Source organism: Indicator indicator, chromosome 1 (assembly GCF_027791375.1).
Source record: "Indicator indicator isolate 239-I01 chromosome 1, UM_Iind_1.1, whole genome shotgun sequence".
Classification (NCBI taxonomy): Eukaryota; Metazoa; Chordata; class Aves; order Piciformes; family Indicatoridae; genus Indicator; species Indicator indicator.
This window is the reverse complement of record NC_072010.1, coordinates 11,742,815-11,762,077: the sequence shown is the minus strand read 5'-3', so window position 1 is coordinate 11,762,077 and position 19,263 is coordinate 11,742,815. Positions and strand designations below refer to the sequence as shown.

General features: G+C 42.2%; 1 protein-coding gene across 1 annotated transcript; it reads left to right on the top strand.

The window, feature by feature from the left end:
• Positions 1 to 4,610: 4,610 nt before the first annotated feature.
• Positions 4,611 to 15,793, top strand: LOC128972251 (transmembrane 4 L6 family member 1-like). Its single transcript, XM_054388124.1, has 5 exons — positions 4,611 to 4,781; positions 8,252 to 8,317; positions 14,176 to 14,321; positions 15,090 to 15,276; positions 15,773 to 15,793. Exons 1-5 carry the CDS (start codon positions 4,611 to 4,613, stop codon positions 15,791 to 15,793), a joined length of 591 nt encoding a protein of 196 aa, XP_054244099.1.
• Positions 15,794 to 19,263: the final 3,470 nt, after the last annotated feature.

Sequence of the window (19,263 nt, the reverse complement as noted above, 5' to 3'; positions counted from 1 at the left end):
TCAATTTTGCAGAGGGAAAAACAGATGTACACAACCATATAAACTCAGCTTAGCTGCTAAACACTTCACAGGCAAAAGTCTAAGTGTTTCAGAGCATGGTGGGTTTTTTAATTTCTTTAGGATGAATCTATCACTTCAGAAAAACAGGCAGGAGTCTGGTGTTAATACAGACTTCTATTGTGCTCTTCTTTTTGGCATTCCTTCTGTACTTCAATGAGCAGTTATTAGTTCAGATCTCATCAGTCTGAATATAGATCCTACTCATAGTAAGCAAATCTGAAGATATTCCTGAAGAAGCAAGACAATTGTGCTTCATGCAGCTTGCCATTCTGTAATGGCTAGAAATTTTTGTCTTTGGTAAGCCCCTGAGCACAAAGCATTGTACAAGCACAGATGAAAATACTGAACTTGTCCCAAAGAAGTTTAAAATCTTTGTAGCAGAACAAAAGACAGGAGATTGCTGTGGGCAAATGGAAAAGCACAAAACTAATACAATATTGGTTCTGCTCATGGTGAACTTGTTTGAAAAACTATTAAATATTCATCAGAGAATGTTTCTGAGATGTATTTGAAATGAAGAGACACAATCAAGTCTAGGCACCAAGCTGAAACACTAAATGATAAGTGATAAATGAAGTCTGATAGGCCTGAGAGACAGGCTTGGGAAGGTGAAAAGAAAAAGCCTTAGAAAATTGGTAAAAGAATGCATAGTGCTGGGGACACAATACAGATGAGAAACTACAGGGGTGAGCCTTGTATCAGCCCAGAGGACTGTGTGCAAGGCAAAATTAGAGAAAGGCAGAATGGAAATCAAGCATGTTGAGCTTGAATGAGAATGTTAGCTATGCAAGGATGGAAAAAATGTTACCTTAGGGGTATTATAGAGTAACAGTCTATAAAGACTCCAAGACACCAGGATATGAGATCTAAGGAAGGGTTCATCTTAACTATCACTATGAAGTTTTCTTATTTGCTTCTTAACTCTACATAAGCTGGCAGGTCAACCCAGGTTCTTCAATTGTCAGTGCAAACTGCTAATGGTCTTCAAGCTGTTCAAGATTTCATTCTTTAAATGCCATTAGGCCTTTGCCCTCTCTGAGGATTGTCTTTTCCTTGGGGTTGAAGCACCATCACAAAACACATGGTGAAATGGTGTTGCCACTGATGTCAGTTAAGCTTGGGGTACCACCTTGTGCTTCAAACACACTTTCTACCTCTCACTACCACTCTTTGAACACTTGCACCCCCTGGCATATCCTGCCTTTCCTCTTCTGCAAAACTGTGCACAGTGAAATGGCTGCAGCAGTAGAAAGGTCTCTATTGCTCCAATCTGCCTATCCTGGGGGTGGTTGAGGCATTGACCACTGGAACACTGCCTCAAAATAATCAATAACACTGGGTGACATGCCAACCTTGCACTGGCCAACCAGGGATAACTTGGGGTATTTCCTCACTCTCTGGAGAGAAACAGCTATTTATTTAATAGAAGCTGTAGCCTGAAAACATTGCTGGGCTCCCTCAGATCACCACACTCCAGGACAGAGAAGCCAGAAAGCCTGAAGCTGGCTGTGGGGAACTCTGGAGCTTGGAGGCCATCTTAGCCCTGTGTAGAAAGTAAGTAAAGATATTTGCATGGTTTCCTCAGCATTAAAAGCAAAAGCTTTCTAAAACATTAAAAAACTTAAAAACTAAAAGCTTGCTCTGGTCACCTTGCTTTAAAAAGCTGTAGAAAGTGCTTTTGTTTGCTGAATTAACAAAGCGTTCTGAGTGCTGAGGCAGCTCAGGGTGTTTACTTAATGTGTAACAACATGGTCAGACCTTCTGACGTTCTGACAAGTTGCAAAGTGGCATTTTGACAGTAGAGGCTCTTGCTGGGTCTGGTGCTTGATGTTTAGGTAAGCTACCCTTGAAGCTGGAAGTGGTATTGAGCTAGGTCAGAGAATGGGTTGTAAACTCCTGCTCTTCCAGCCGAAGCAACACTGTGTTGCTTTGCACCAGGCAAGAACTGAGTCCTCCAGCTATGTACAAAAGATACAGAAGAGAGTTTATAACTCACCTACAAGACTTAGCTTTTATGGAAGGAGGCCAGGTTGTGCCTGTGCTTGTTTGCTTCTCTCTGGGGAAGTAGGTGAGGTTGAACAAACACAGGGAAAAGCAAAAGCTGGAATGAGGCAGGAAAGCAGACAGATTTTTAAAAAAGAGAGAGAGAGAGAGGAAATATATCAGGCATTTGAAATAATGACAGGTGAAGTATCCAATGTTCTTTCCATTTCCCTTCACTCCCTCCCTGCTTCATCTTTCGTTTGCACACTGTCAATCTGCTTAGATTTTTATCTGTTTGAGATGGAGCTTTTTCTGGAGGCTTGCAAAATTCCCTGCCCAATTTTGAGCAATATATAAACAATGCATAAAAACTATAAACTCAAAAGCATCTCTGTTAAGAATATTCCCTTTTAGAATAGTTTAATGACAGTTCACTTGTTTTAAAGCTGGATTTAAAAAGCATAATGTGATTGCAAAGTGCCCAAAAGAAAAGGCATATAAGTGCAGTGCTCATTAAACTTGTAGCAACAGCGACCAAAGCAAATTTTTGCTATAGAAATGCAAATTCAGGAAAAGTCTCTGGCAGTTTCAGCTGCCTCATGGCAATATATAGCCTCCCATAAAGTTTTTCTGGGTTTCCTCTCAGTTGCAGAGATCTGAGGACATTGGTCTGCCTTCATGCCCTACCTCACCTCTTTGTTGTCTTTGTTCTGTTAATGAAGCCAGTTTCAGCCTGTCTGTGGCTGTCTCAGATATCTTCATACTATCTTTCACCTTTTCACCTTCATCTTTTTTTTTTTTTTTTTGCTTGGGAACCCAGCCTTGATCGATTTCTGTACTCCTACCTTCTCAACACCAACTTCTGTCACACAACTTTCAGGCTTAGCGTATGAGCTTGACTAAATCGAGGGACATTTCACTGTTTACTCCCTTGGATATTAGAAAAACTATTTGCAGGTAGCAGGTGTGCATGGCTGCATGTGTGCATGTGTAGTAACACGGGCATGTGTACTGAAATGGTATGTGTCCAGATTATTGTCCTTCTCTAACACTATGCAACTTGCTCACAGGAGAGCAAAGCCATCTTTGTCATAAACTCTCAGCTTTCTCTGAGAACAGAAACCCATGGATTGCTATTTTGCATTTTATGCCTTTGAAAGGCTTGATAAAACATCATGATAAAAGATTGACAGGAAGCTGTGCCATAAAGTTAATGGCAATGTGAAAGGTCAATAATCTCTGACCCAGTAGCCTGAAATTTCAAACCTGCCATGGAGAAATATCTGTGGATCTGCTTTTGAACTGATCTCTTTGGCAATACATGACAACATGGGTTCAATATGAGCTGTGGTTGTTCACTTGTGTGAAGAGGGATCTAATAGCAGCCTACAAGAAACTTGGGAGTGACAAAGGTGATGGAGTGATGGGAGAGGATATAACAAGGAGCAGTAGCATGTTTACAGATGGGGAGATTCAAGCTGAACGTGAGGAAAGACTTTTTCTGGGGCAGCCCTGCAACAGGTCACACAGAGAGGAGGTAGTAGCTCCATCCTTGGGGGTTTCCAAAGCTTACCTACACAAAGCCATGGCTGACACAGCAACCTAGCATTGATGGTAGTTCTGCTTTCAGCAGGAGGTTGGAGGTCTGCAGAGATCCCTTTCAACCAGTGTTCCATTTATTTTGATTCTTTGATTTTTAAAAGATGATTTTTTGATTTTAAGAGAAGAACCTGACTTGTGTAAAATATTAAGCTACTGTTTTACACATTATGGTAGATCTCTGAAAATGAGGCAGGATGGCTTTGTGACCTTCTCTTACCAAATAGCTGCAGGATTAGATGCGCTTCTTATTTTTAAATATATTTTAGAGTGGATGTCAAACATCTCCTTAATCCACAGTCTTATCTATCCTTACCTGCAGAACAAGCACATCACAGGGAACAGTAAAGAAAGTTTCTCTAATACTTGCTGAGAATGTGTTTTTGACTGAAATAAAGAAAATGCATCTAGTAGGGGTCCTGGTGAAGCTCCTTCATGTGTCCTAGCACCAAGGTGGAGATCAACATTCCCATGGCATTTCTGGCAATCACTTCCTGCTCTTCAAGACCTTCAGTGTAGGAAACTTCAAATCAGCTTGCTGGGAGTGATCCCAACTTGATACATCCACTTCTCCTTCCACCCAGGGCCTTAGCCCCACCATGAAGCGTGCCAGCCAGGGTATCAATTTGCGTAGCCATGGCTTTGTTATCGATGTTCCCAATGGAGAGAGAATTGTCCATTAACAATTAAAATGAAATTCTCTGTTCATTTCATATCAACACATGCTTATTCCTGGAAATTTTAAATCAATTCAATTAAACGTTCTGTATTTTAATCATTCCGTTTTAAATAATGCCCCTGAAAGGAGCAGGCTCTGTAGAACACAGTTATCTGCATAAGCCTTAACCAAAACACTTCTTGCTTCAAAACTGATTCTTTTTTCTTTAAGGAAAGCTACTGAAATCCTGTGTTCCCTTGCACTGCAATAACCCAACCCCCCCTGTGTATTTCCTCAGCAGAGAGTTGCCATGTGCACGAGGAAGTGTTCTAAGTGCATTGGAATCACCCTGCTCCCACTGGCAGCCTGTGCCATAGTCTCCAACATCCTCCTGTACTTCCCGAATGGACAAGTTCTGCAGCTTAGCGAGATAACAGATCTGATCTGGTTTTTCCATGGCATTCTGGGAGCTGGGATACTGGTAAGAGAGGAGTGCTGCTACCAGATCCCATGGTTTTGTTCCTTCTTTGTTTTGTTGTTTTGGTTTGCTTTAAATTCAAGGCTGAGAAAACTTCTGTTAATAAAAGTCATAGAGATGTGTTTTGCATAAACATGTGAGCAGCTTAGTTAACTATGAAGTTGGATATGGGACCGAGAAAGCACATTCAAGACTGGAAAAGTCCCTAATCATAGAAATACAAAGTATTCCTGAACTAAATATCAGGACTCCAAGTCAGGAGGAAGCAGTAGGAATGACTCATTTGGAGAAGGGTAACATGGATGTTCATCCTCCACGAGTCAAAGGAATGCTGGAGGTGGTGAGTTTTCATTGTTGCCTGCACCCCTTCATTACTCTTCTAATTGATTTTAAGATCACATAATTCACACACACACAAAAAAACCCCAAAAAGCAACAACAAAACAAAACCCCTGAAACAAGTTTTAGTAGTTATTTGTTAGAGACCCAGCCAGCACTCAAAGAACATGGAGCTGCAAATCCCTTAAATCCCAAATGATCCTTGTGCTCCCACACACCCACCTCCTTCCTTTTGGGTTTGATCTGGTTTGTATGTGCTCTTTTCTTGACAAGTTGTCCATTCTACCACTCAGGAAATATCACTTTTATGTGAGTATCCATAACTAGAAGGAAATATGTTTGGGAATACTGATCTTTCCAGTTCATTGGAAAACCCACTCTCTTTACACTCTTCCAATTATCCACCCACATAGCTCAGACTCATATTTCCCAAAGCAGAAACATGGTAGAAGGTCATTCCATAAATTATTCTCCACCAGTTGCTTGCTGGCTGCTTCTTCCGCCTACTGCTTTGTCCTATTACTAATGCTGAGCTTGAACATAAGCATGAGTTTGTGAAAGGAAGCCTAAAGGAAGAAGTGGAACTACATGAGAGACCTGTGGAAAAGTCGTATCATTGCAAGCCTAGGAGTCATTGGCCTTCAATGAAAGGAAAGGCAGATGCTAGGCATGAGAGCATCACAAGCTCATTGAAAACTTGCCTTCTTCTAAGGCTTCCACACAGACTTGCCTGTGGCCAGCACCACATACATCAAAAATGAGAACAGCAAGTGAGAGGGGAGGAAAAATTTGCACTGACCTTCAAAACACAGCATTAGGAGTAATTATTGATCCACAAACAATGCTGCTGCATGTACATGTTTTCCAGAAAATAGCATTACAAAGGCCCACAGGTGAAGGGGGAAGAAAGCAGCAGCATCAGCAGCAGCTCTGGTTTCCAGGTGCTTGAAGGACGGAAAAATGACAACTAGCTTCTGGGCCTCCTAGAAAGTTATGGAAGGAGCAGAATGCCCCATGACTGGAGCCTGATCCACAGTGAGGACAGACCAGGCTGCAATGCATTCACCCAGGCACTCAAGATTATCCCCAGAGGAAAGTCAGGAAAACCATGTCAACAGGTTGCCCAGCCTTGGAGAATCTCCTTGTAACCAGAAAACAGCCTCCAGAGTCAGGGCTATGAGAGCAACTTCATAAAAATCTGGCCTGGCTCTGTAAGCCAGAAAACATGCCTCCACCTGAGAACTTCATCTGTAGACTAATACCTAGATTGTCAGCACACTCTTCCGCTGAGTGACTGGCCCCATTCTTTCCTCCTTCTCTGCTGCTTCTCCAATAGAAATTCATATGGCACAAAAAACCCTCTCAGTTTCCTTATTTCAAAAGTTCAAGGCATAGAGAGGAAGCCTGGCTCCATGTGTCATAGTAAAATCTTTCCTGATGGAAAGCTTATGTGATGCAACTGGGAAAATAGAATTGTGGAATGCACTGAGTTGGAAGGGACCTTTAAAGGTCACCTAGTCCAACTCCCCTGCAGTAAGCAGGGACATCCCTAACTAGATCAGGTTGCTCAGAGCCCCATGAAGCTTCACACCTCTCCAGAGACAGGGTCTTCACCACCTCCCTGATCAACCTCTTTCAGTGTTTCACCACTCTCATAGTAAAGAACTTCTAATGTACAAATGTCTTCCCGATGTCTAAAGTGTCTGACTTCTTCCTAAAGTCCAAATGTCTGACTGTCATGTCACACACACACAGCCCTCGTTTTACTGACAACAGCCAAATCTAGCAAATCCTCATTTCCATGTCAAAAGGCAGGTGTTTACAATCAGGCACTGCAAAAAAAGAAAGCTGCCAAACAAACCCTTCATCCTGAGCCAGGCTAATAAATGACACAAAGGTGTTCGCAAGCTTAGAAGAGAAACCTCCAAAGAAAGACAGCCCTGGAGGAAAGGGAGTGTTGGTTTGATGGGCAGAGGTACTAGCTCACCTTCTTAGTGCCAAACAGTGGAATGCTGGGGCTGAGGCTGCCTTGGGGACCATCCACCTTATTTGAGAGCTGATTTGTTTCCAGGAAGAGGAACATCTCTTTAACCTCAGTGCCTAACATCTTTAGGGTCTGGAGGCTGCCTTTGGGATATGTATAAAAGGCAACAGAGAGCAAATTCTCTGGAAAATATTCAGGAGCCTCTAAATCTAAGCAGGTTTCATAACACAATCTGTAGAGATGTTCCTACTAGACACATAATTCCCTGGGCTTCATTCACCATGGACATCCTGCTCTTACTGCCCTCTGTGGGACAATTTCCCTCTGAGAACTAGTCAGGCTGTTTTTACAGCTTTTGCCTTTTCTGTTTGTTTGGAAGACTTCTCCTGTTTTCATTAACTTCATAGGGACCATTTCCTACATTCTCAAACACTCATTGTCTTGTGTTGCTTTTTGCCTACACAACAGCAGTGGGCAGAGGCCAGGCAGCAGGGGTGCTCTGGCTGCACAACTAGACACAAAAACTTTCATTCCCTCTAGGTACCAAACTAAAACCAGCTTTTCCTATCTCCAGAGTGCCTCTGTAAGGTGGCATTATAACCTGAGACACAGACAGTTGCTGACTTCACTGTATCACTCCAGCTCCACCTGGTAATTACCACGGAGAAAGCTGATGCAAACAGGGAGTTCCCTGCTGAGTGAAGTCCATTTCGTAGTTTTCAGAAGCATAGCAAAAAGAAGCAAAATCAGATGTATTTTGGGAAGTTTAAGGTTATTTCCCCAATTACAATCCAGAGTAGAATGCTCAGAAGATTTGGACTGGTGTAATTCTTACCCTAGTCATGCCTCTTTTCAGAGCAGAAATTCAGTTTCTCAGAATTGGCATATTTGTTCCTGAAAAACAAAAACAAACAAACCAAAAACCCTGTTGAAAAGAAGCAGCACAAGTCCAGCAATCAAAATTATTCTATCAGAAGCTTGTCAGTCAGCCCTAGCTGTAATCCAGGTTACTCTTCAGCAAGCATCAATATCTAAGCAGGTGTAACTCACAGGGAAGAGGCAGAAGGTAATCTGCATTTGAGGAATATGATGCTCTAGGTCCTAGACTTAGAAGTACTGCACCCTAACTCACCTTGTGCTTTCTTCACAGGTTATTTTGCCAGCATTCATGATGCTGGGAGCAGGCAGAGCAAGATGCTGTGCTAACAGATGTGGGGTAAGTGGATATCGGTGTGTTGAAACGGCACTATAGGGCTTGCACAATAGCTCTTACATAGCTGCTCAGCGAGAGGAAATGTAGAATGACAAACCACCACACCACTGTCCACAGCCATGTCAGGGAGATGAGGAAGAGGAGCTTGATCTACAGCGTCCCTGGGTTAGGGCCAAGAGCTCAGTTAGCCAGCAAGAATGTTATGATACTGCAGCCACTGACATGAGAGACATACTCAGCTGGGGCAGGTGCTGGAGTATTTAGGCACAACACTGAGGGCAGAGGGGTACGAAGCTACTTCTCTCCACTTCACCCTACATAGAGTAAAACACGGCTCAATTTCCTCCTGCTCCAGGCAATCCTAAATATTGACAGCTGCCTGTTCCTTCTGCTTCCACTGGTCCTGTTTCCTCCATACCCTTCCATGGCAAATTGCATTTCTATAGGTTTATCCTTGCTTACCTCTGTAGGGGCAGATAGGTCACCTACTTTCCAGGCCCACATTAAAAATCCGAGCTGCTGAAGCCAACACTTCTTCTTGGAGGCTCATTTCCATGCTGTGAACACTAGCACACATTTGCCCAAGCACTGTGCAAATGCAATTCAGGCTCTCTGTCATCCAGAAAAAGGCCAGAGAGGCTTTTTCCTGTGATGATTAAGAATATTCTAAAGCAAAATGTTGTGCTTGATCTCCACTAGTCCTCAAGCCCTGCATACAGACTTGTATGAGGCTATCATTATTAGCAAGAATAAACTGTCTTGGAATGTCTTTTCAGTCTGTATCATTCCCAGAAGCAGCCTGAAAGGAGAGATTTCATACAATAAAGCACATCTCTTCTGTACTCTTCAATTAATACTTTTATCCATGAGAAGACCTTTGCCTCTTCAAGATGTTTTATTTAATCAATTCTTCATAATACTAAAATAACATTCCTTGCTAGGATGGCAGCAAGTACATCCCAAGGGACATGTCATTACATTAATTTTACCAAATGTCACATGCACAGAGGGGATGCTAATGATGGCCAAGTAGTCCAGTTGCAGAGCTGGAGTGTGAGTCTGAGCTCCCCAAACCCCGTGCCTGAGGCAGGTGCTTTCTCCTGATTTTGAGTGATGTAGAAAGTGGTGGTGAAAAACAGATGTACTCTGGGTGTTCCCACACTCTGCTCAACATGGTAAGTCTCTAGGGGAAATCCAGCTGAAACAGACTCAGTTCATACAGTATTTCAGGTGTCCCTTCTCCATTTTTTTATCCCAGCACTAAACATTATAGAGCCAGAAGTCAAGCTTCCACAAATTGTCTGACTCCCCCAGCCCACGGGTGGAGGTGGTAGAACAGTGCCATCCAGCAGCCCACAGCTGCAGATCCCCAGCACTCCTCCATTCCCCTCCACCTCCCTTTCTCTGTCTGACCCATTCCTAGCAGCAGCATGTGGTTGCTGGGTATCCTGTCTGCACTTCCCCGTTACTGATTGTATACCTACAAACTGTTCCTCCTCCTCTTTATTCACTGTTATAGAGAAATACAGCAGACACTGCTGAGAAAGTAATTTGTGTAGAGCTAGCTGATGGAGAATAAACTGGAGAATAAACCCAATGAGGAAAGTGTATCTTTGAAAATGTTGTCTTCTGGGACTGCGGGAATTGTTCAGCTCTTTGAGGTGTAAAGGAGTGGAGCTCTACAAGTCACTCTAGAGTGGCTCGATGTAGAGATGAGATGGAGACATGAGCAAAATGCAAGTGGATGCAAATGGCAGCAAAAACAACCATTTCCCCTGGGGAAGAGTAATTTCCAATCATGCCAAAAAAGGTGAATATTGCAGGGAGATCTGAAGGCTGATGATGTGCATCCTCAGGAGCAGAAACCTCAGGGAAACTTTGCTTTGGGGATAGTGAAGAAAATGCACGGACACTCACAGAAAGTTTGCTCAGATGCTCTGCTCTCAGTGTATGGGCAGTATAACCAAGGCAGGGTAAGATGTGAATCACCAGGAACTGCAAAGGAGAGGAGCCCTGGGACTAGTTCAAACATGCATAATGGTAGCAAGTTCCCAAGGTACTAGAGCTCCTTGCAAGGTTAGTCTGGGTGGACGTGACATGGGGTCCCCAGATCTTGGTGGCTTTTCCACCACCGTCTACCTGCTGGCAGAGAAGTAGCCTACACTGGAGCTACTCAGGAGCCTCTGTAATCTAAAGGTTAGTTTGATGCCCTTTCTGCTTTGGGGACCTTAAGTATAACATTATAATTTACACTGAATACTCAGCATTACTTTTCATAGGATAAAAGGAAAAGGCTAAAGAATTAATACTGATCAGAATTATTATTTAGTCAGAATGCAACCATTTTCCTCAGGGTAGGGACTCCATCCTATTATATTTTGTGCAATCCCTGGTTTAATAGTTTCAGACTTCATCCTAGCTTTGACATAGTCCTAAAGTATCAACAACAGTAATAATAATTACTAAATATCTCATCCTTTTATTCACCTTATTGAATTCTCCCTCTCACAGTAATTATGTGCTACATTGAGTAAGTTTTTTCATTAATCCATTTTATTGTTTCTTGCAAACATGCCCAGGTGACTTCTTGTCCTTGCATTATGGAGTAATGATTTTGGACAGTAACAACTTTAGAAAGATTCCATGTCATACAGCTTAGCATGCACACATCTGAAAGCATCCACTGCACTGGCACTGTGAGGAAAAAAAGCCTTCCCAAAGTACAGCTTCTGTTGTTGCATCAGCAAATATACTTCAGTGTTTCCCATTAAATCTTCCTTAAGAGGCACTAGTAGAACAAGAACAGCTATAGCAGCTTTTCAGACAAAGAAACCTAGATAAGCAAATCTGAAAACCAGACAGGATATTAATTATACACACACACACAAAACAACAGCAACAAAATACCCAACAACCCAAACAAACACCAAAAAAACCCCAACAACAACAAATAACCAAAAAAACCCCAAAACACCTCTGGAGAAAGAAACAGAGAAGAAAGAAATATAGAAGAAAGAACTGTGCATGAAACAAGAACAAGGGCAATAAAGAGCAGCACAAGCTGGGACTTGGTAACTTCACCAAAGCAGCTGATGCGAATGCTCAAAGAAGGACTGCTAAAAGTCTTCATCAGTTCACCAAATACAATCCAACTGTGTGAAGGAAAAAGCAGGGCTGATATTTAAAACATCAGCAAAAATTGTCAGCAAAACCTTTGCAAGAGGTAGAGAACAGGCCAACAAAAGACTGTGAGAAACTAATTTCAAAATCCCAAGCATCCCAGCTTAGACCTTTTGTTGCAACTTAAGACACAAAGATGGAAATAAAAAAAAATCCCCCCAGAGTGCTAAATGATGGTGGTACGGATCAGAAAAATGCTAAAAGCTTGAGATAATGCAGTAGTTAATAAAATGGTTGGATTTCTGTAGAATATAGGACCAGCCTCCAGACAAGAGTCTAGAAGAGCACATATAATACAGGGAAATGCCACTGTGCATCTAGAAAATGCCCAGAACAGATTCATCAGCTGCAGTCGCTTCTGACTTCCCTTTCAGTGACAAGCAGCCTTTATCTATGTAAATATTATGTACAATTAGCATAATTAAGATTCTTCAACCAAGATGCAGAAGGCACAGTTGAAGTAAATGAGAAAATATGTGGAGAGAAATGGTTCAGCACAAGCAGGAGTTTTGGACATTATCAGTCACTTGCCCTCACCACAAGGCATGGCTGGTGATCTTAGAGTGACAGACAGTGCATCAGCTCTGACCAAGAGCTGCTTTGCTCTGGGACAATGTGCTGAATTACCTACATTTCGCTGGCAGTGAAACTGCTAAGAGGCAAAAGTACAAGCCAAGAGGCAAGAGTACAAGCCAACATGCAGATAAAGACAAAAGGAGTGTCCAGCTTTGCAAAAAGAAACCACCAGAGTTATTAATCACTTATGATGAAACCAATCTTGACAGAAATCTCAACCACTTCTAACTCAGGCATTGCTTTAGAGGCAAAAGGACACACAAAATGAGTCAATTCACACAGTGGCAGCAGGCAAGGTTGTATGGAAAGCAGTAACATCATCAGCTGGCAAGCTGGAAACTGCATTCACCAGCCTGAACAAGTTTGGGTAGTGAATAGTTTTCAAGGCTGTGTCACAAATCTGCAACATGGGTAATGGATATTTCCATTTGACTCAGTAATGCAACACCCTGTGGAGCAGCTGGCATTAGCAGAAGACTTCATCCTTCCTTGTAGGCTCTTAGATCTCACTGATAGTTACTGGCAACAGGGAAATGTTGCTAGAGGTATTTGGCTTCAAACCCAAGTCATAAATGGGAGTGTTTCCCATGTGCTTCCTCGGCCATACTTCCGCTCTGACTTCAAGGCAGTCTTGCTGCTTTGCCCACAGTCCAGGTGTTCCTCTGCCTCTGAGAGCAGCCTGCTCCAGAGTTTCTATTTGTCTTCTACTACCTGACAAGGCTGTGAAAAACCACAGGCAGGGACTCTTAACAAGATTAGTCTATCACAGATACAATCCCAGTAACACCTGCCCAAGATTCTTGTTTCCGTACACAAAGAGCAGCTGGAAACATTCCATTAATGAATAGAAAACTACCCCAAAACAGAGCAAAGGTGGCATCTCTGTGGGAGGTGCCAATGTAGAACATACACGTGCACTACATGTAATTCAGAGTCACTGCTGGTTCATTGCTACATGGGCAGTGTTAACCACTTGCCACACTGTTGCAGCAATAAGAAAGGCTCTTTTGCAAAAGCAACTAATGCATCTTCTGTTGCTTTCATACCTGGTTTAGTAGTTGCTTGCTAGCTTCTGTTGGTACAAGGGCTGAGAAATGTACTCTTGGTGAAGAGGTGGAAATGTCAAGGCACTTGATGTGGACCATTTAAAGCCAGTACTGGCTTCATATTGGCTTTTTTGAAAGAAGACCCAGCAGAATTTTCATAACTGATTGGTCAGGTATAAAACTCTGAATAATTGAAGCTCTGGGCTTACCCACTTTTCACAGAATCACAGAATGTTAGGGATTGGAAGGAACCTTGAAAGATCATCTAGTCCAACCCTCCTGCCAGAACAGGATCACCTAGACCAGGTCACACAGGAATGCATGAAGGTGGGTTTTGAATATCTCCAGAGAGGGAGTCTTCACAACCCCCCTAGGCAGCCTGTTCCAGTGTTCTGTCACCCTCACAGTGAAAAAAATTTTCCTCATGTTTCCATGGAACTTCCTATGCCTCAACTTCCACCCATTGCCCCTTGTCCTATCATTGGGCATCACTGAAAAGAGCCAGACTCCTTCCTCTCAGCACTGACCCTTTACATATTTATAAACAGCAATGAGGTCACCCCTTAGCCTCCTCCAAGCTGAAGAGCCCCAGCTCCCTCAGTCTCTCCTCATAAGGAAGAAGTTCCACTCCTTAATCATTTTTGTGGCTCTGCGCTGGACTCTTTCAAGCAGTTCCCTGACCTTCTTGAATTGAAGAGCCCAGAACTGGACACAACATTCCAGATGTGCCCTCACCAGGGCAGAGTAGAGGGGGAGGAGAACCTCGCTGGACCTGCTAACCACACCCCTTCTAATACACCCCAGAATGGCCTTCTTGGCCACAAGAGCACATTGCTCTGTTAAGAGCAAAACAAATACAGTTAGAAAACCTTCCACATGCAGGATGGTTGCACTGATCAGAGAAAGTCAACTATTTTTTATTCCCACAGATATCATAGTATTATTATGATTTTCAGCATACAGTAAGAAACAAAGATTGTTTCCTTCCCATTTGGTGTAAGACTTCCATGCTACTTGATGCCTTTGTGCATATGAACCTGAGGGTCTTTTTCTTTTCAGATGCTGCTGTCAGTGGTCCTGGCTGTGCTGGGATTTGCAGGAGGAGCATACTGTGCAGTCATTTCTTCACTGGGACTGATTGGTGGCCCTCTGTGCGACACAGGTGATGGAGAATATCTCTACCCTTTCAGGAACGACAGTCTGGAGTGAGTATGACTCATAGGCTTTCCCAGCTTTGCTTTCCCTAATTTCTCCCTATTTTTTATAGCAAATTTGATTTTTTTCAAAGTGAACTGATGGTCCACTCAGTCTACAAACAATTTCATATTTCTCTAAACCTGTGTGTTCTAGCTACCATCAACTGGACCAAGGACTATCTTTGGGCAAACTGGCCAAGTTTCTTGTTGTTCTTCTTAGCAATCCTTGTGCAAATTGCATCATGCTTTCAAAAGGCTGCTGAGCAGTGACTCTCACTGGAGTCAAAAGGAAATTTTGGCTAAGTATGCCACGTTGACCTGTTACATTATCATGAATTGAGTCTACTCTACCTAATTCAGAAAAGCAAAGCAACAATCTTTTCTAACTCTTTAAATTTAACCTTGGCAACCACACTCTTCAAACCAGAGCTAGAGACGACAAATGGACTGAGCTGAGCTATTGCAGCAGGAACAGAGAATACAGAGAAACATTTTAAAATCATTAGGGACCTTTCCCTTTTGCATTTAGCACTGCCATAAAACAAAAGGGAGTTTCTTCTGCATGCAACAAAGTACCTATGTGGCTTTCTTCCCTAGCCATCAATTGCACCTCTGCAAAGGCAGTTCTGAAGAGAGTCACCACCTTTAAAAAATAACAGCAGAATTTGAGACTCACTTTGTGCAATCAAGTTCAGAAAATATAATGCTGGAGAACACAGAAAGCATTGTCAAATTTTTCTTTTCTGATACATTGCCAATTATTTTTCTCTTTCACAGAGACAATTATTTGTTCAACCAGACAACATGGAGCATTTGCAAAGAACCTGAAAATATCATCCTTTGGAATATTGTCCTTTTGTCTATTCTCCTGGCCATTGGTGTCATTGAAGCTGTTCTTTGTTTTATTCAAGTTGTCAGTGGACTTACCGGTTTCATATGCGGCACATGTATGAGGAGAAGAAAGGTTGGTATGCAGTAGAAGGTATCAAAGGGCTTTACATTCTAACAAAATTCATTTTTAGGAATCAGAGAGATCTACACAGTCCCTGAACGAGCTCCTCCAAGGAGCTGGGGCAGTATGTGTGGCTTTGCACACCGTTTCTCCTCCACATTGTAGTCAGGAATAACAGTTTTCAGGTATTTCAAAACAGCAGAGCAGTGTGATATATTGACATACTCTGTTGCATGGTCGTGTTCCTATTCAAGAAGCCTTTTGGATGAAGTGTAATGACCCCCCCCTCCCAGCACCTCTAAGTGAGAGAGATGAAAAACAGAGGTGGTTTCAGTTGGTCAGCTGCAGTAAAAGTGTAATTTCACAAAATGAAAGAAAGCCTCTTTCAAGTTTCCTTTATCACCATTGCTTCATTTTAACTGTTTAGTTCCATTGTACAAGATGTTTGCAGAAAGCCTGGTATCTCTCTGGAATATTAATTAATCATCTTTCAATCATTATCTTTCAGACAAATATTTCTGGAATGTGAATGACCTACAGGGAACACCAGGACAATCCCCGAGCTGCCAATACACATGCAATAAGGATAGTGCACTGTGCTGTACTTACAAGGGGGTGACAAAGAAAGCCCAAAATGTTCAGGAGTTTCATGGGGCAAAATGATTTTTTTTATAAAGAAGTCAGAGTGGAAAAAGTACTAGAACATTTAGATCTGAGACTCCACATTTTCATCTCTCTAAATATTATTGCTACATCTCAGGTACTGGCAAAACCACTAATTCACCTGGTCCTGACTGTTGTACATGTGCATAAAACACCAAGATCCCCAGATCACAGATCACCATTTGCCCTCTTGTGTATATAGAACCACTGTTAATGTATGTATTTATCAGCTGCACAGAGCAGATGCTCTCTGGATGGATGTAAATAGCCTCCCATCCCCTCCAAAACCCACTTTGAGCTTACCTGTCCATTCCTATTTACTTGCTACCCAGACACTCCCAGATTTAAATTACCAAGCACAGTGAATGTATTGAGCAGTGTTCACAACACTGTAGAGGTTTTCAACCTCCTTCAGCCATCCTAGAGCCCAATCTGCTGCTGTCATATTTGTCCAAGTCCAGTGCACTTCTACATCAGTGCTTCAGGAGCATCTGAGAGATGTGGTGGCCCTGGAACGGCATTTGGATCAGTGCAGACAGTAGGATTTGGAGCAACAGTTTAACAAAGTCTGGTTTTAAAAAACAGTGGAGAACCTCACCACCAATTTTGCCCTTACAAGACTGCATAGGAAGTTCATTAATACCCACAAAGATCTGCAGGAGCGTTCTAGAATAGATAACATGGACAAAGCAATTACCTGATAAAGGTAAATGTTAAATTGGTAAGGGTAGTAATTATGCACATCTTAGTAACAAATAAGAGATATCTTCTGAAAGGCAAAAAAATTGAATTAGTGTTACAGCAACAGTAATCCCACCCAGGAACTGCATAATTCCTCATCATCACTCAGGATCAAGCCCTTGATGCCAAAGTCTGTGACTGGCAAATTTCAGAATGTAACTATTTCAGTGAATTCCTCAGTTCTTGGACATGCCACTGTTTTCCTTGAGTCAGCCAAACTGAAAGATAATCTTTATCCATCCTGAAGGCATGTATGCAGTTACAAAAATCTGGATATATTTAAGGCACTTGGGGGCTGTCTTTCAGAAAGAAATATTTATATTTTCTCAGTCTAAAGTTGTTCATATTTCTGCACTGTAACATGGGAGTGAGTTATTTGAGCACAGTTATTACAGACACATGGCTGTTTGTATTGTCCTCTAATGCAGCACACAAAATGTTTTGTATAAATGTCCCCTCTGTACAAAATAGGGAAGAAAACGTCAGTTGCACTAGATGAAGAGCACATGTACACTTCCTTTGAGCACAGCTTCACCCCCAGAAGCAGAAAATTTGACCCATAAAACTTAAAAGTACCTTCTGTAATAAAACCAAACCAAAACAAACAAAAAAAGACTTATTGAAGTTTGCAGTCACAACTAGGGGCATCCAAACCTGCCAGGTGGTTTTAAAAGCTCATGTTCATTGTCAGCAGTGAAATCTGGACAGTGCTACAATACAAAGTGACTTCAAGATAAAGCAAACTGACTCAACCAGCAAAAGAAGCAAAGCTGCAAGTAAGGATATTCAGTGTGTAGCCAGACCAAGAGAGAATCCTTCATCAGCAGTGGGGCTGTGAGCTCTTCACAACCCTAAATGTCAGCCCTGCCCTCGTTCTTTAGTTTTGTCTTCTTGACTCTCTCTGATAAAGCCAGTTGAGGCTGTGCCAGCTCTGGGAGAGGGAGAGGTACCCTCTGGCACACACCAGCTCCAGCAAGAGTCAGTGCATGCACCGTACTGCTGCCATCTGCTTGTTCTGAGCTTGTCCTGCCCTGGGGATGTTTAGTGTCTGTGTGCCAACAGGAACACCCTCTGTTCTGTCAACTGTGCAATCTGGCCTCACTGATATATGTAAATATTAAATATTGTTATTCTGAAGTTATTTTCTGGCTGGATTTGTGTGTCCTAAAGGGCTGGTAACTTCAAACTATCCCAAATAGGAAGAGACATGGAATAACACAGAGTATAATTAAATTGTCTGGCTTGCACCACCTAGAAGAGTCTTTTCTGGGGAAGGCATCAAGCTATAAAGTTTATGGAGAAATGAAGCCTTCCACCAGCAGACTCAGAAAGAGTTGGTGTGAGGCATTGCCTTTGGGCAAGATTCAGTTGTCCACCCTACACAGGAGCACCTGGTGCCATTTGAAGTGCAGCAAAGAATCCTGCTCATCCTGCAGACAGCAAGGGTCTTCTGCATGTCCTCTGTCACGTCTGGTTTCCACTCACAGATATCTAAGGACCTCAGTATCTCATCTGGAGTTAGCAACATGGATGTGTAGGTGATCAAAGAAAATCTCTGTCTTTGCAAACACAAAGATGCTAAAAAGTAATTTAGCTAAGATACAGAAACATGGCTAAAATTAGGTCAAATTGTTTTAGCTAATGGTTTTCTTCTTTGATCCTTCAAACTGCCTTTTGCATGAGGCAGAGCCTGAGATCTCAAAATCATAACATCATAGAAAGCATTGGTTTGGAAAGGACCCTCGAAGGTCGTCTTGTCCAAACCCCTTGCAGTGAGCAGGGACATCTTTACCTGGATCAGGTTGCTCAACACCCCATCAACTTTAAACTTGAATGTCTCCAGGGATGGGACCTCCACCACCTCTCTGGGCAATACGTTTCAGTATTTCACTACCCTCATTGTAAAGAACTTCCTGCTAACATCCAACTTAAATCTATCCTGCTCTGGTTTAAAAGCATTGCCCCTCATCCTGTCACTAGTCTTCTCCAAAGCATTACCAAAGCTTTCTCCAGGAGATGGTCAACACATTGTAACTGGGGCAGTTCCTAACACCAAATGCTGCAGGAAGACCTGCAAACCCAGGCTTTTCTGGTGAGCAAAGTTGCAAAAGAAATTGGCTATGTAAGACTACCAATTTGACTCAGATAGAATTGGCTTGACTAAAGATAAAGCACCATGTTTTAGAATTGGGATTACTACAGATTTTAAGCTGTTTGTTTGTTCTTGTTTGTTTGTTTGTTGTTTGTTGGGTTTTTTTTTCCAAAAAGGAAAAGAATTTTTCATGGAAATCTCCTAACACAGGAAGAGACATTTTCTTTCTGAGATGTTTTATGTGTTGTACACATGAATAACTCAGTAAAGCTAAGGAACTCATAATGTTCTCCTACATCTGTCTTTTATCTACATCTTCTATCTATCTGTTGACCTACCTACCTATATATCAATCTGTCTTCTCCATATCTATCAATCTTAAATAATTAATGGTCAAAAATTCACACAGGCATAATAACAAAATCTTTGAATAATTTTTTGTGTTTATTACTCACTGTGCAGTCTTACCAGGCTCTCATAGATGGAGGAAAATATGTTACCTT

Excerpts from the sequence above, each read along its gene's own strand:
- LOC128972251 (XM_054388124.1), top strand. The coding sequence starts at position 4,611 with ATGTGCACGAGGAAGTGTTCTAAGTGCATTGGAATCACCCTGCTCCCA. Across the intron at positions 14,322-15,089 it reads TTCAGGAACGACAGTCTGGA|AGACAATTATTTGTTCAACC; the intron begins GTGAGTATGACT and ends TCTCTTTCACAG. Across the intron at positions 15,277-15,772 it reads CATGTATGAGGAGAAGAAAG|ACAAATATTTCTGGAATGTG; the intron begins GTTGGTATGCAG and ends ATTATCTTTCAG.